Raw genomic sequence first — 16,683 nt, 5'->3', positions numbered from 1 at the left:
TGACAGAAAATAATATTCATTTATATTAGAAATATACATATATACGTGTAAAATATATGTAAATATATAAATATTATTGAAGGGAAAAGACTGACATGAAATCTTTTTACTCTGTATTATTGTAATTCAGTGTGAAGGCTAGAGAAATTCACCTGAAGAATATGTTAGGTCACAAATCGTATACCAATTATTTATCTTTTATTTAAAAACATATTACTTTAAGCTACAGTCAGTCGTTAGCTACAGGCTTTTCGTAAATGTTCCTTATCAAGTTGAGGAAGTTCCTCTCTATTCCTACTTTACTAAGAGTTTTCACCATGAATGGGTGCTGGGTTTCATCATCATGCTTGTTCTACGTTGAATGATGATATAATCTTTCTTTCTCAGCCTGTTGAAGTGGTCGTTTACAGGGATTGATTTTTTTTCATGTTGAACCAGCTTTGCATATGTGGAATACTTGGTTGTCCTGTGGGTTCAATTTTTATTGAGGGTTTTTATATCTATATTCATGAGAAATATTGGTTTGTAATGTTCTTTTCTTGCAGTGTTTCTTTCTGGCTTTGGTATGAATGTCGTTCTGGCCTCACAGAATGAGTTAAATGAGCTCTCTCTGCTTCTATTTTTGGAAAAGACTGTAGATTTGCCAAAAACAAAAAATTTAAAAAAACATCCTTTGTTGTGGCAGTTTATTAATTATTGATTAAACTCCCTTAATAGATATAGAATGATTTAGGTTATCTATTTCTCCCAGTGTGAGTTCTGGCAGTTTGTTTTTCAAAGAAATGGCCTATTTCCCCTAAATTATCAATTCAGTGGCTATAGAGTTGATCAAAGTATTCTTCTATAATGCTTTAATGTCCTTGGGATGAGTTGCGATGGCCGTGCTTTAATTTCTGATATTGGTCACCTGTATCTTCTCCCTTTGTTCTCACTTAGCCTGGCTAGAGGTTTATTAACTTTGATGATCTTTTCAAAGAACCAGCTTTGAGTTGTGGTGATTTTCTCTGATGTTTTCCTATTTTCTACTTCATTGATTTCTGCTCTAAGGTTTCTTATTTCTTGTCTTGAGCTTGCTTTGGTTTAAATTGCTTTTTGTCTCCCTAAGATAGAAGCTTAGATTATTAATTTTATATCTTTCTTCTTTTCTCATATATGCATTTAATGTTACATACATTTCCTTCTAGCCACTACTTTTACTGAATCCCATAAATTTGATAATTTGTACTTTCATTTTCATTTAGTCAAAATATTTTTCTTATTTATGTTAAGCCTTCTTTGACCCATGGGCTATTTACAAATGTGTCATTTCCAAATATTTGGAAATTTCTTAGCTCTGTTATTGATTTCTGGTTTAATTCCATTGTGGTCTAAAAACATGCCTTTTTACAAGCTTTCTATTCTTTTAAATGTGTCCAGGTGTGTTTTATGGCCAGAATGTGATCTAGTGAATGTTCCATGTAAGTTTGAGAACACATATTTTATGGCTATTAGATGAGCACCTTAGAATTTTAAAACAAATAAGCATTAAGCATAAATACTATTAGAAGACTACTCAATTTTTTAAATAGTACTTAAATTTATCCTAAACCTCCTAGACACTGAGTCTCTGAGTAGAAATAGAGGAAGAAGTGTGAGTCCAAAAGTGAATATTCAATCTTCCAGGAAATCACTTAATACACACATTTTCAGGAACATTTGCAAACACATTATTCTTTGTTATACTTTAAATGGTTTGCACATTGTAAAATTTTCCTCTTGCAATTTGATACTAACCAGAAACTGAATACATATGCAAGAAATAAAACTATAAAATTTTTCTATAATTATGATTATGGTTGGAAAGATTAAATTCCTATGCCAGTTTTTTTAAGCAGTAAGAAAAGGAAGACAATATTTGCCAAATACAAAGAAGATTTCATTTTTAGTCTCCAAAGGGATTATTAAAAATAACATTTCATAAAAATTTCTAAGAGTATTTGAAATTCTTCATTTATATGACACCAGTTTTTAATTTAAACATAATTGGAGGGAATAAAATGAGAATATACTACCTAGAAAAGGGGATACATGTACATGCCACTGACTCCTGCTTTCCATAGCCATCTCCCTGAATATTACAGTCAGTAAGACTATGGTCAGGGTGTTTGCATTTTGCCAGCCACTCACCTGATTACAAAATTATTCTTCACATAATCTAACAGCATCTACCCAAGAGTATCTAAAACAGCTGAATGGGTAGAGGGTGAAAAGTAACCTGAAAAAAATCAACTAATCAATCACTTATCAATTCAACCAAATTCAATCAACTGATCAACTGTGCTATGAAAAGACTTCACCCAAACCATCTCACAGGTTGTTAAATTTTGTATTTCTAAATCTCATCCTGGTAGAAATTTTTGGAACTGTCATTATATTGATTCTAAATTAATAATGGTCTATGAAATTCTTCCTTATATCTTATCTAAATTCCTCTTATCATAATTTAAGTTAACCAATTCTCATTTTAACTTTGGATAGCCATGCTATTTCCATTCAGATGATATGACTGGATAAAACTGATTGTGGATAACCACTAGCGTGAATGTATAGCAAAGGAAGTACTATATCGTAAAATTTTGTTTTCCAGTTCAACCAATGTATCTTTCCAAATAATAATAATAACAACAATAATATATATAACTGACAGCCTAATTCTTAAGTGTGGCCATCCTTTTGGAAATTACCTTTTGTTGAATCATCCTCTATTGGCTGTTTGAACAATGTAATATCCTTGAAAGTACATAGGAACAATACCACCTTTTCATGTTCATTTCTTATTGGTGCAATTTGCATATAAAACCAAACAGGGGTTCCTGTAAGAGAGAGAAAGGACAACAGAGTGTGACAGATCTGCAGCAGGGATTTGGTCTCCTGCCTTTCCTCTTCCTTTAGCTGCCAATTGCTATGCCAGGAACCAGCACCAAAACAACGGTGTTTTCATTGCTTTCCAAATCAAGCAACTACCAGTTGCTCAAATATTAGTAAACATTTTTCAAACCAAAATCCCAGAATTTGAAAGTAGAGTAGAGGGTGTCATTTCACAACACCGGAGCACAAAGGCAGTCTCACTACTTAAGTAACACAAGCATTACCTTGAGGTCTGTGTCCCTACACCCCTACTTCTCTCAGCAAATCCCTTTTCATAGTTTCCCCACAAACGACCACGCCTACATGTCTCCTTGTCACTTTGAGAAGTGTTTCCAATTGACCTCAACAGCAATCCCTGAGGCTCTGATAAGCAGTCCTCTCTGAGGAACATTTGAAAGGCTGTTCCTATCTCAAGATTCTCTCATCCGTCAGAGTCATATGAGGGCTGTATGCCTTTGACAGCCCCTACATCAGAGAGAGAGGACGTCAACACTGCTTGGTGCATGTCGTACACACAACTCTACCTGAAGCTTGTAAGGCAATCTTAAGAAAAAACAAAACAAAAAGCTGTGTCCCCAACCCTTGAGATTCTCCAGTGTCTTTGTCAGCCATGGCTTCCTATCTCCTCCGCTCAAAGAATGAGGCTTGACTCCGTTCTTTAAACAGTGGCTCCTGCAGCCTCCGCAAAACAAAGAGTTTCAGAGCACTTAAGGCTCAGCGTTTGGACAAACCAGGAACTGGCATTAGTTCAAATAATAAATATTTGAAGACACAAGAAATGCCTTCAAAGGAGTAATTATCCATTAAACGATAAAACACTGAAGGAATGTTCCATCAAAATCAAAAGGACACAGTTTGCATCATATTCTTTCCAAGCCATCGTCCAGTAAAGCCTCTCTAACTTTCCTGTCTTAAAGACCTAGATGCTTTTGTTGGGTTTGGGATTTGGGGAGTGAAATATGCAGCTCTTAATAGTATCTACGTGAGAGCTGATAGCCTATTAGTGGCTTGCAATGAAAACCAAATAGGGAAAACTTTCATGCCTTTGGCCAAAAGAAGTCACATAATAATGTCACCACAAAGGGGAATTTTTCATCTAGACTAGAAGAGATGGTTTAACTACCAGATTCAAAAAATCAGAGAATTAGAGAGAGGAAATTTTTATGAAATATTCAGTTCAGGTCCTTTGCAACCCTGAGGCCTATTGAAAAATATGGGCAACATAACGATCTCAAAAGCCATCACACATCTCCCAAACAGGCTTGTTCTTTATTTTCTGCTTCTTATTCTACACAGTGTACCCAAAAAGTGTGAGTGATGGACGCAGCTTTACAAATCACCAGACACACATGCTCGCAGATACATGGCCTGCGGCTGCTCCAACACAGTGAGCTGGAGGCGGCAGGGTCATAAACAGAGAGAAAAGGGCATTAAAAATATGCCATTTTCCAAGGTCTGTTAAAAATTTGAACAGAAAGAGATGATGTTACATTTCCCACCTTCCTATGAAAACAGCAACTTTTCAAATTTTAGCATAGAGTCATAGCTGTTTTTAAAATTGCTTTCAGATATGAAGGTAGATTTTTTTTTTCCAAGTTGAGCTACAGGGTCAGACTGCCCAAGTAGACAGGAGATGTGCTGAGTGGCTGGTGAAATACCCATATTCTGGTTTCAGGGTTCAAGGAAGCAGGACGTAGAAGAGGGTTAGACAGGAAGGACAGTTGTAGATGGCAACTCAGGGCTGGGCCGTGGCCTCGATCGTCTGGAGCAGCCCAGGCTACCCCAGGTCTGCCTTTGTGCAGACAGACAGACCCATTTAAATCATCATCCCAGAGCCACTCTTTTCTTCTCAATGTAGAAACAGCCCCCTGCTGACCAGAGCAACGGACCTTAAAAATAGAGCCTAAAAACGGACATGTCAGTGATGACACATGTTAAATCAGATCCCTCAATCCCCTCGTGTGCAAAATGCTGTTTAACCTGATCACTTTTTTAAATTTATGTTTTTATTTATATTTGAGAGACAGAGAGAGACAGCACAAGCAGGGCAGGGTCAGAGAGAAAGAGAGAGAGATACAGAATCCAAAGACAGGCTCCAGGCTCTGAGCTAGTTATCAACACAGAGCCCGACGCGGGGCTCGAACCACAAACCGTGAGATCATGACCTGAACGGACGTTGGAAGCTTACCCCACTGAGCCCCCCAGGCGCCCCGTAACCTGATTACTTAATGGAAGTGCTGGGAAGACTTGGCATTCGGGCATTCCCAAAACATTTATGCCACAGACATGTGAATTTTTCTATCTAACATTCTAAAAAGTTACAAGAACATACTTTTTTCAGTTGATGGTCAAGATCCTTCAGTTAACAATTTGCAAGACTTTAAAGCTACTTTAAGTGTAAGAGAACTCTATTCAAATACATAAATGATATTTATCCTTCATATTAAAGGAAAAATCTCAATGCACATCAAAGAATCTCAAACCACTAAAATAAAGCAAAATACTACCTTGGAAGGAAATTTTTGGAAGTGTAAAATTCAAGTTGTTGCTAACATGATATAAAGGATATAAAGAAGGGAAACAGAATCTCCACAAAGGTATTTTTGAGAAACTCAAACTATGAACTTGGCGTTCATGCTTTAAAATCAGGCAAAGATTTGTTTGTTCTTCTTAGTGTCAGAGTAAAATGACTTTAGTAATATGGAGTACCCTTAAGTTATTTGCTAAACTTGGGGCATATATCTAAGTCATTCAAAGGATAAAACCCCCATACAAAAATGATGGTGGAGGGGACACATGGGTCTACTACAAATTATCAACACATCTCTGGACCTGGTGAAAAAGACCCAGAAAACACCTTGAACTTGACTTTTCTCTGGTAGAAGACAGAGCAGTTCATTCAGAATGGATTGTTTTCCAGGTGACAAGCCAACAGACATTGGGCTAGGACTAAAGAGAAATACCTCTTTGGCCTAGATTCTAAAATGAAAGATAAAAGAAGACAGTCCAAGGTAAAACCATTAAAAACCAACATTCCCATTACCACATACACTAATTTTAAAACAATGCCTGTGGTTGTTGCTATCCCCTTGATGACCCATTAATAAAAAGAGAAAACTAAGTTCAATTCTAAATAATTTATGGTGAACAAATGTTTGAGGTCAGATGGAGAGAATGAATTATGCTGCAAACACTCCAACCAGCTGTGAACACAGAGCAAGTGTCTCCTGTTGAAGCTAAAATGATTCCCCAATTGGGGAAAAATTTAGTGACCATCAATTTCCATGAAGATAACAATTGGCTTTGCTATCATTTATTATTAATAGTAAATAAACGACCCCATTGTAGGAGGTGACTGTTCATTTAAAATTAAAAAAAAAAAAAAAGGTCAGTTTAGGAAAAAGAAATAAAAGTAACCAGACTACCCAAAGAAAATGAATTAGAAAGGAAAGTTGGTTGGTACGGCATCTGGACCCCTTCGGCCCAGGTCATGATCTCAAGCTCCATGAGTCCAGCCCCACTTCGGGCTCTGTGCTGACATCTCAGAGTCTGGAGCCTGGTTTGGATTCTGAGTCTCCCTCTCTTTCTGCCCCTCCCCCATTCATTCATTATTCATTCTCTCTCTCTTTCTCTCTCCCTCCCTCTCTCTCTCTCTCTCTCTCAAAAATGAATACACATTAAAAAAAAAAAAAGAAGAAGAAGAAGAAAGAAAGGAAACTTGCTTGTGGAGTATACTATTTGGTTTTTGTTTGGCTGGCTTTTTCCTCCAAACTCTCAAAGAGTCCATATCATGGGGTCTCATGTGATTATATAATGTGCAATTGATCACTCACAAATTCTGTCCTAGAGAACAGCTCACCATAATCAATACAAATTTACCAGATGAGAATTCCTATTCTGAAAGTAGGGACTACTTCTGTAAGCCTTTCACACACAAGAGTCTGAGTCTAGCAAAAGGTCATATTGGTAAAAACTGACCTCAAATAGATATCACATGTTATCAAGACACATGTAGAAAGGTAATCACACATACTCAGTGATACCAATGACCTTTTCCTTTAATCATCAGAAGAAATGAATGGATTTCTCTGTCATTTTTAGCTGTTGTCATATAACTACAGGATCTTTACCATGAGTATTAATTACAAAACATTTTGCCACCTGACACAAACACATACACACACACAATTCCATTAAGGCACCATATTTTCCTGTTGCTTTTCATTTATTAGTTTTGCTACCTAATCTTATCAGCATATCCTGCCTTTGCCAAGAGAAGGAACAAAGTTTTATATTCTCCCTACACTACAGCTCAACTGCCACTAACCAAAATATAACATTAATCAGAGTTGACACATCTTATTGATAATTTAGATACATACTGTTTTTCTTGTACAGAAGAACTTCAAAGCAATTTGACTCATAGTTGTCAAAAGTCTGCCTCACTTTCTCAATGGTCTTCTTGTCAGTCAATTCTCCATACATAAAACTGGAAAAAAAATTCATTTCAGTTTTGGGTTGCTTTTCAAATGCTACATAAAATCACAGAGTTGTCTTTTTTGATTAAGTATTCATATTTAGTTACAAAATAACACGTTGCCACCCCAGAAAGAACTAAATTATTGAAAGAATGTCTTAATCATTCTGTTAAACTGCCTGCTAAAAGCTAGGTTTACAAGTTATTTCAAACATACAGAGAGGGAAATAGAGTTATCCATTTACATAGTTCCTACAGGCACAAATTTCAGTTACTACAGTTTAACAAACCAGTTTCCCAACAGCATGGTTCAAATTTCTGTTATCATAGTATATTAAGTGTAAACAGTTGCATAAAATATAAACTTTGCTTCTAGCTCCTCAGTCTACAAATCGCTAGTAAATAACAGATACACATATACACCAATCATATAACTTCTTTCATCAATATTGGTTGTGGTACATCTGTTATTAAGTTCATGCCCAGACACTAAGCATGTAGTTGTGTTGCCTCCTTGGCTCTCAGCAATAAACTCACATGACATTTTACAAGAATGGATCATCAAGATCAGGAATTAGCTATCAAAGACTGACCATTAAAGATAGGAAAAATAATAATGCTGGAAATGACATTCAAATTGAACATACATGAAGTTATAGATGAAAAACAACTGTGGGTATGTTGACCCTGCTGTCACTTGAGACATTATAAAGGGTCTAGGTGACTCAGTCAGTTAAGTGTCCACCTCTGAAGTTCAGCACAGATCATGATCTCATAGTTTGTGAGATCAAGCCCCACATTAGCCCCTGCACTGACAGCACAGAGTCTGCCTGGAATTCCCGCTCCCTCTCTGCCCCTTCCCAACTCATGCTTGTGCTCTCTTTCTCTCTCTCTCAAAATAAACAAACTTTTTAAAAAAGGGAAAGAGACTCTAGATATGCAACCAGAGGAAACGAGGGCGGGTGTACTTGTCAACATAAACCAGGAAAGTGGTTGTGACAAAAAGGATCAAAGTTTCCCAGAGGAAGAGATGCCAGTAAAATAAACAAATAAATAAATAAATTCATATTAAAAGAGCTCTAGGAGAGAGTTCACAATGGGGAGAGAACCAGGATAAAATAGTTGAGGTTGATACAGACTTACGAAGGAGTATGAGCCTTTAACAGGAGAAAAAAATCTCTCCTCACGTCAGGCTATATTACAAGACGGCAAGTATTATTCAAGTAACTTGTGATCGTTTTTTACAAAGAAATGAAGCCCTTTAATTCTCAGTGTTTCTTATGTTCTAAATCAGTGTGCTACATGAGCTTTACTATTTCCTTCCATTTATAACCAACAATGAGAGTTTTTAATGTTTTGACAGATGTTGTTAAAGGTCACAGAATAAACAGAAATGTTTCCACTGAGTATCTATCCTCCCACACAACAAGGAAATGTAAAGACTCCATGTTGCACATATAATACATGAGCCTTCTTATCAGTTATTCTCACCAGTTAAGACAGGTATACATGGGGCTCATGGGAGGAAATCAATGTGGAGAAATTGAAGAAGACACACACTGTTGCCATGGGGATGGGAAACATACAAAACATAAATTAAAAAGTGAGATTTTATATGCCACAAAAATCTCCCAATGTTTGAAATTATCCACTTTTCTGAGAGAATGTCACCAAAAGTCTGAAAATCTACAAAACAGAGCTTAGTCAAGGACTTCAAGCCTCTAAAACTCCACTCTGAGGTTTCACAGTCCTCAGTCATGCATCTGGCTCTAGGTACCAGTCCTCCTGGTTAGCAAAGTTGTCCAGATCCTTTAATCCACGGGGGAAGAATACATGGCACTCCCAGATACCTGGAATAAAATTTTGAAGGTCCGGGTTTACCTTTGTTACTGCTCTTCTTCCAGTTTCAATGACTTAGTATTTTGGCCAGAGGCTAACCCAAGTGTGGTAGAGCCTAAAGCTTATACAATTTTAGAGACCCTCTTTAAAGAAAATATAAAATTATAAAACAAAATTAGGTACACAGCTTTGAAAGACATCCACTCAAGTGAGGGCCCCTGAAGGTTAAGATTTGTGATCTTCATGGGAAATCTACCCCTAAATATATCAATCTAGAAATTCTGTAACATGAAAAGCATAGTTGAATAGCAAGATCCAGAAAAACTAGAGGGTCATACAGCAATGCCATATCACAACCAGATATTACAGACTAATGGCCCACTTTATGATACTAACGTAGGCAACTGGTTTGTTTCTAGAAACTAAGAAATGAAAGGACTTAGATGAGACTTACCAAAGACTGTCCAGTCTGAACCCTACATTTTCAAAAAAGAATTTTCATTGTCGTAATAGTAAATTAAGTAAGAGAATCTCAAAATAAATGGCAGATTCTAACTCCATGATCTCAGAGCCAGACTCACAGAGAAGTGCTCAGAGCCTACCTGTAAAGACAGTATTGAAAAGCCATTGCTTCAAAGACTAAATTCTGCTTCATGAGAATTTCATGAAAATCTCTTGAAGATATTACTGTGAAACTAGAATTACTCAATTAAAGGGCACAAAGATACCTCCTTCCTTCCAGAAATTTAGACACTACTTTAATACTGTTAATATTTTTATAGGGTGAACTTTTTAAATCAACCAGGTTTGACAATTATTTTTAATCTAAAGACTCCTTAATAGGGCGCCTGGGTGGCTCAGTGGGTTGAATTTCCGGCTTCAGCTCAGGTCATGATCTCATGGTTCGTGGGTTCGAGCTCCACATCAGGCCCTGTGCTGACAGCTCAGAGCCTGGAGCCTGCTTCAGATTCTGTGTCTCCCTCTCTCTCTGACCCTCTCCTGCTCAGGCTGTCTCTCTCTCTTTCTCAAAAATAAATTAAAACATAAAAAAAATTTTTTTAAAGACTCCTTAATAGAAAAAAAATTGGGGGGATCCCTGAGTTGATAGTTGGTTAAGTGTCTGATTCCTGATTTCAGCTCACATCATGATCTCATGGTCATGAGATCAAGCTCCACATCAGGCTCAGGGATCCTGCTTGGGAATCTCTCTCTCCCTCTTCTTCTGCCTCCCACCCCCCCCCCCCGCCCCACCAACATGTGCACACACATGCAAAATAAATAAACACTAAAAAAAAAAAAAGAATAAAAGAAAACATTAAAAAACAGAAACAAAAAGTTAAAATAATTAAGTTAACAAAATGTTTATGGTCTTAAAAAGGAAGAAAAAGGGGCGCCTAGGTGGCTCAGTAAGTTAAGCATCCAACTTCATATCAGGTCATGATCTCACAGTTCGTGGCTTCAAGCCCCACATCAGGCTGTGTGCTGACAGCTCGGAGCCTGCAGCCTGCTTTGGATTCTGTGTCTCCCTCTCTCTCTGCACCTCCCTGCCTCGAGTTCTATCACTCTGTCTCAAAAATAAATATATTTTTTAAAAATTTTGTAAAACAACAAAACATTTTACTCTTAGTAAATGTCAGTGCTCTATGGTTTAATAAAGTCAGTATCCACAAATTGGTCAACAACAAAAAAACATTTTAAAAAGGGACTGTCTATAATATAACCAGAAAATAAGATAAAAATTCTGAAAAATCAATCTAATAGGATTTAAAAATAAGTGACAACTCAAAATTTTTAACAGGTCCTGGAAATTGATGCAATAATACCACTTAATAGCAAACACAAGTCTGATTCAGTGAAAATTCTAAAGATGAAAACAAGCAACTTTTCAAATAAAGTCAGAAATTTCTATAATATACTCTTCACTAATTTAGCCCTTTCAATGGTAAAATTGCCTGTCCTAATAAAGACAGTTGAAGAAAAAAAATCCTAGATTATTACAATCTGGATACTTTTTTAAAGCTAGTCTTCTATTTATATTGTTTCACTCATATTTTTTTTTATTAAACCATATATTTCCAGCGACAGAACACATATTTGAAGTGGTAGAATTCAGCAATTAATTAAAAAAATTCCAAAATGAACCATAAGGAATATCTGAAATGTATTATCCATCCTTCCAATGAAAGTACGTATTTCCATCTGAAGCTGTCCAAACTGACTAAATCAATGCTTCCGCAAAGTCCATGAAAATGACACATTTTTTTATTTGCTTGGCTATTTTACATGTGAGTGTTAGTGTCTTTATCAAGGCTTCCAGCAGCCTGACTCTGGACGGCTGAAGCTCAATGCAGTCTTTGAATGGTTAATGGACTTTGAAGGAAACCAAGATTCAGAAACAATAATCATCAGGCTTTTGAAACTATTTACCTATATAATAATCTTACACATTTCTTGTGTATATCCTCCAGGAATATACAATGGAAATACCAAAAAAAAATTCAGAATTTCAAACTGCTCTCTCAGAATGCCAAGCTTCCCTTACAGTAATTATAAATGACTACAACTCCAGTGGTATCTTATTGAAAAGAAAAGAAAATTAGATGCACAGAAGCTGTCTCTTGTATAATATGAGTGATCATGACATAACAGAAGACCACTGCACCATTTACAAACTGCATAATTCATGGGCAAATCATATAACTGCTTTGACTCTTAGTTCCTCATCAGTAAAATGATGATAATGTTCATATACCTCAGAGTGTAAGGGCTTTAAAAGGATAATGCATGTGCAGTTGCAAATTATAATGTGGTATACACTGGCTGAATTGTTACTGGAATGCTTCCTTTGGGTGGGGTTAAAAGAAAGCTCAGCCCCAATCCCAGCCCCACACTTTCTGTAATTCGAGAACAGGGGTGCGGCCATACTTGCTAACCAGCAGGGTCATTGTATCTTAAAGGAATACATACATCATTTTATGTGTCTTCTTTCTTTGTGAGCCGATGAGGTTGAAACATAAACCCATTCAGGACCTGCTCTGAATAATCTTGCCACTTTTACTGCCACACAACTAACTGGTGGTAAAATGTGGTCTTTTTGGGAGTAAGGGACAAGTTTTCCTGAAGTCTGGCCTAGGCTATATCCAATTGGCCAGAGCATTTTCATGTATTTCCTGCCCTAGAAAATTTCTAAGGACAGGTGGGTTTGCTTTACAGCAGGATTTACTTATTCTTGGATCCTTTATTCTGCCAGCAAAACCTCACAAATAAGCCTTATTATGATACCTACCAGCAAGAATGGCTGTTAGTGTTGACACATTTCCAGAGGAGAAAGGAACCTTACAAACAAAAAAATATATAACCTATTCATGAGTTCTACCAATCTGTCTTAATCTGCTAATTGTCAACAATACTCCTGGACTAAAACGCCATATTCAGTCACCACAAAAAGCATAATATTATCTATAGGCTGGCTATTGACTCAACACAGCTGGTAAGTGTGGTCTCTAGCTTGGACTCAGCCATAAGAATAAGGTTATCACAAAAGTTAATGGGAGAATGAGCTCAAATCTATAGTCAAGAATCAAAAAGCAAGAATCCTGAGGGAGAGGGAATAAGAAGGAAATTTTAGAAATGACACAGCTTTCAAAATCTGAAAGTGATAATTTTAGAATAAATCAAGGAGTTACCTCATATGGTGAAATTGTAACCAAACCAACCCATTAATTTATAGGAATTTAAGAGGATTTAGATAGAGTCACAAACGGTACATCCATGGTGTGTAATTAATGGAAAGTAGGGATAGCACTGGACATCTCTAACCCTTGGAGTGTGAGGTCTCGGAGGCACCTCTGCTGTCCAACACTTTCCCTCAGTGCCACCGTGTGAATCAGAGCCCTCAGCCAAATGACACACTGACTGGCATCTTTCATGTGTACTGTGCTCTGGCTGGCTGAGAGGACCCTGTGCTAATGAAACTCCTTGTGAATTACATCCAATAAAGTGTCTCTTAATTGTTTCATTGTCTAATGTGATGGCTTGGGTAATGGATTATTAATGAGCCTTCCAGAAAAAACATATTTGAAAGCATCTATCTACTCCAATCCTCCATACCTGTATGACTGCTCTTCTTCTCTCTCTAAAAACAGCATAGCTCTGGGGCGCCTGGGTGGCTCAGTGAGTTAAGCGTCCAACTCTTGACTTCAGCTCAGGTCATGCATGATCTCACGGTCCTGAGACTGAGCCCCACGTTGGGCTCTGTGCTGACAGCGCAGAACCTGCTTGGGATGCTCTCTTTCCCTATCTATCCTACTCCCCACTCCTCAAAATAAGTAAACAACCATTTAAAAAATAAAAATAAGAACAATGAGCTCAGGTTAATCAACAGTAAAATGCTAACATGGTTTCTACCCTACTTATGATAATACGTTTTGATGTCTTCAAGTGTCAGGGCTTCCTAGGGGTCATGAGATGAGATCAGATGCTACTAAATGCCATTCCCTCAAAACCTACAATCACCTTTAAATATGCAACACATTTTGTGTCCTTCAATAAATAGCAAAAGAGTCCAAAGCCTCGGGAATGCAATTACTAGACAATAAAATGGACGATTTGAAATTCCTGGCAATTGTCAAGTGTCATAAGAATGCTTTTTGAAATTTTAGCCAAAACAAAATGAGATGGTACATAAGACACATCACATTTTTTAAAGTTTATTTATTTACTCTGAGAGAGACAGAAAGACAGAGACAGAGACAGAGACAGAGAGAGAGAGAGAGAGAGAGAGAGAGAGAGAGAGAGAGAGACAAATGAGAATGTGAGCAGGTGAGGGGCAGAGAGAGAGGGAAAGAGAATCCCAAGCAGGCTCTGCTCTGTCAGGACAGAGCCCATTGTGGGGCTCAAACTCCCAGTGAGATCATGACCTGAGTTGAAATCAAGAGGCAGACACTTAACTGACTGAGCCACCCAGGGGTCCCAACACACATCACATGTTTAAAAATAGAAATGTAGGGGCACCTGGGTGGCTCAGTCGGTTAAGCATACAGCTTCGGCTTAGGTCATGATCTCACGGTTTATGGGTTCAAGCCCCATGTTGGGCTCTGTGCTGACAGCTCAGAGCCTGGAGCCTGCTTCACATTCTGTGTCTCCCTCTCTCTGATCCTCCCCGCTCATGCTGTCTCTCTCTGTCTCTCAAAAATAAATTAAAAACCTTTTTTAAATTTTTTAAATAAAATAAAAATAAAAAGAGAAATGTAAATACTATTGTGAAGTACAAGGATTTAGGAAGACGGTAACCCTCCTTCATGGCTGCTGAGAGAGGAAACAGAAAGGTACTGTGCACAGATATCCGGCAGCAGTTGCTTTACAAATTCTGCATATATTCTACTATCTGGCAATCCTATTTCTGGGTATAGAGATAAATAATTTCTCACATGGGGCCACAAGAAGATGTGTATGAAGATATTTGTTGTTGAATGTAGCCAAGTATCAGAAGTTGGAGTTCACGACTGCTAGAATAGATAATAAAATAGAAGACTGGGGCACTATACAACATCAGACATAATGAAACAGATTATCATACAGCAACATAAAACATCTCAGGTACATAAGGGTGAGTGAAAACAGTAAGAAACTATCAATATTCCTGCACGGTATGACGTATGTGGAGTTTAAACACAAACACACACAAAGTAATATCATTTCCAAAATATACTTATTTCATAAACAAACGGAAGATGGATCAGAAAGGCACACAATAAACATGCTACAAGGAATAACTATGGAAAAGGAAGGGGGTAGAATAAGGGGGAAAGGAAATCAAAGACAAGAAAAAGAAATAAAATAAAAGGGAGGCTTCGCCCAGAGGGATCACAATATTATTGGAAGAAACTGAGGAGTATGTTTAGTTCAATTTCAGTGCACCTGGTCTAATGGGAGCCCGACTGGGAAGGAGAAGAAGAAACAAGAAAGCAGAAGAAATATTAGCTACTTGATATTGTAAAATCACATTTTTTTCATTTTCTCAAACAATTCATATTTGATGATTTTAAAATAGGACATTAATCTTTATGCGGTCACTACTTTATCTAGTGCAAGTTGTATAAGACAATGATTTTTTCAGCATATAAAATGACATTTTCCTCACAAACTGATGCTCACTGATTTGTAGTTTCTTATCCTGTTATATTTGCCTAAAATTGTCATTAAAATCAGTAAAATTTTTTGAATTATTTGCAAGTCCCATCCTCAAGTGCCAAATTAGTTATCTCTAATTGGAATTCAGTGATTCCAAACTCTGTAATAACTTTTAGCTTTAACAATGTATTTCTAAATGTGTATGTAATTTTCTTCTCTCCTTCTTGTTTCCTTGCACATAATATTCAAAGGCTTTTATACAAGAAATAGAAAAAAGCCATATGTAAAAAAAAAATCAGAATCATAATGCAAATACTGTTCTGTAAACGTTATTTTTGTTAGTTGATTGGTTGGTCGGTTCATTTTTTTACTTAAAACATATGTTGTTAGCTTTTTTCAGTGTCTTATCTTTCCAACCATATGATTTAGAAAGTCTAGCTTTGCCATAATTTTGTTTTACAAACCTACTATTGGACATTTTAACTATTTCCAGGACTTTATTCTTCTCAAAAATGCTGCAGTAAATATAAAATAAGTAGAGTTTAATTTTTAAAAAGGACAAGGAGGTTTAGAAGTGGAGTGTATTAAATAAATTATGTCTATAAGAAAACCTAAGAAGGCTCAGATATCATCTGCTCCTATATCAAATGCTAGTTACTCTTCAATAAAGGCATTAAACTGGTTGCAATTTTTTGGTTAGCAAACCACATTGGGTGTTTTGTGCAAACAAGCAATAACTGTTTACATCAAGAATATTATTTAGAAAAAAAAAGAATATTTAGAGGGGCACCTGGGTGGCTCAGTCCACTAAGCACCCTGCTCTTAATCTCGGCTCAGATCATGATCTCACGATACACGGGATCAGCCCCCACATGGGGCTCTGCACTAACAGCATGAGCCTGCTTGGGATTCTGTCTCTGCCTTCCACTGCTTGGTCTCTATCTCTTAACACAAATAACTTTTTTTAAAAAAAGAAAGCTATTTTAAAAAAAAAAAAGAATTCTGAAAACCCCATCTCTGACAACAGTGAAGAAAGATGAGATGGGAGAAGGTCTGCATACTTCTTCCCACAGTGAAAGAGCATAGCCTTATCCAAAGGCCTCTGCTCTCTTATCACCTCTAATGCCACAACTCATGGGACGAAATACAGTAAACAAAAACATGTTATACAGAAGCATGTGAGCCCTGCGTTAGGGTTTATTGAAAACCAAGCCAACCTAATTCAACAAATACAAATGCCCAACACCGAGCTGTGTCCTTAGTGCGTACAAAAGTGAAGGAGACGGAATACCTACCTTAAAGGCACTTATGACACTGGTGGCAGGGAT

General features: G+C 37.0%; 1 protein-coding gene across 1 annotated transcript in view; it reads right to left on the bottom strand.

Annotated features, from left to right (window-relative positions):
• Positions 1 to 16,683, bottom strand: part of KCNH5 (potassium voltage-gated channel subfamily H member 5) — a 292,797-nt gene that overhangs the window by 239,549 nt on the left and 36,565 nt on the right. The window contains exons 3-4 of the mRNA XM_029951558.1: positions 7,290 to 7,396; positions 2,724 to 2,852 (exon numbers count right to left, since the gene is read on the bottom strand). Of these exons, the coding sequence (XP_029807418.1) occupies positions 2,724 to 2,852; positions 7,290 to 7,396 (236 nt within the window). The remainder of the gene's footprint in view (positions 1 to 2,723; positions 2,853 to 7,289; positions 7,397 to 16,683) is intronic.

Source organism: Suricata suricatta, chromosome 9, assembly GCF_006229205.1.
Source record: "Suricata suricatta isolate VVHF042 chromosome 9, meerkat_22Aug2017_6uvM2_HiC, whole genome shotgun sequence".
NCBI lineage: Eukaryota > Metazoa > Chordata > Mammalia > Carnivora > Herpestidae > Suricata > Suricata suricatta.
The sequence above is the reverse complement of the archived record's forward strand: the minus strand, read 5'-3'. Positions and strand labels throughout refer to the sequence as shown.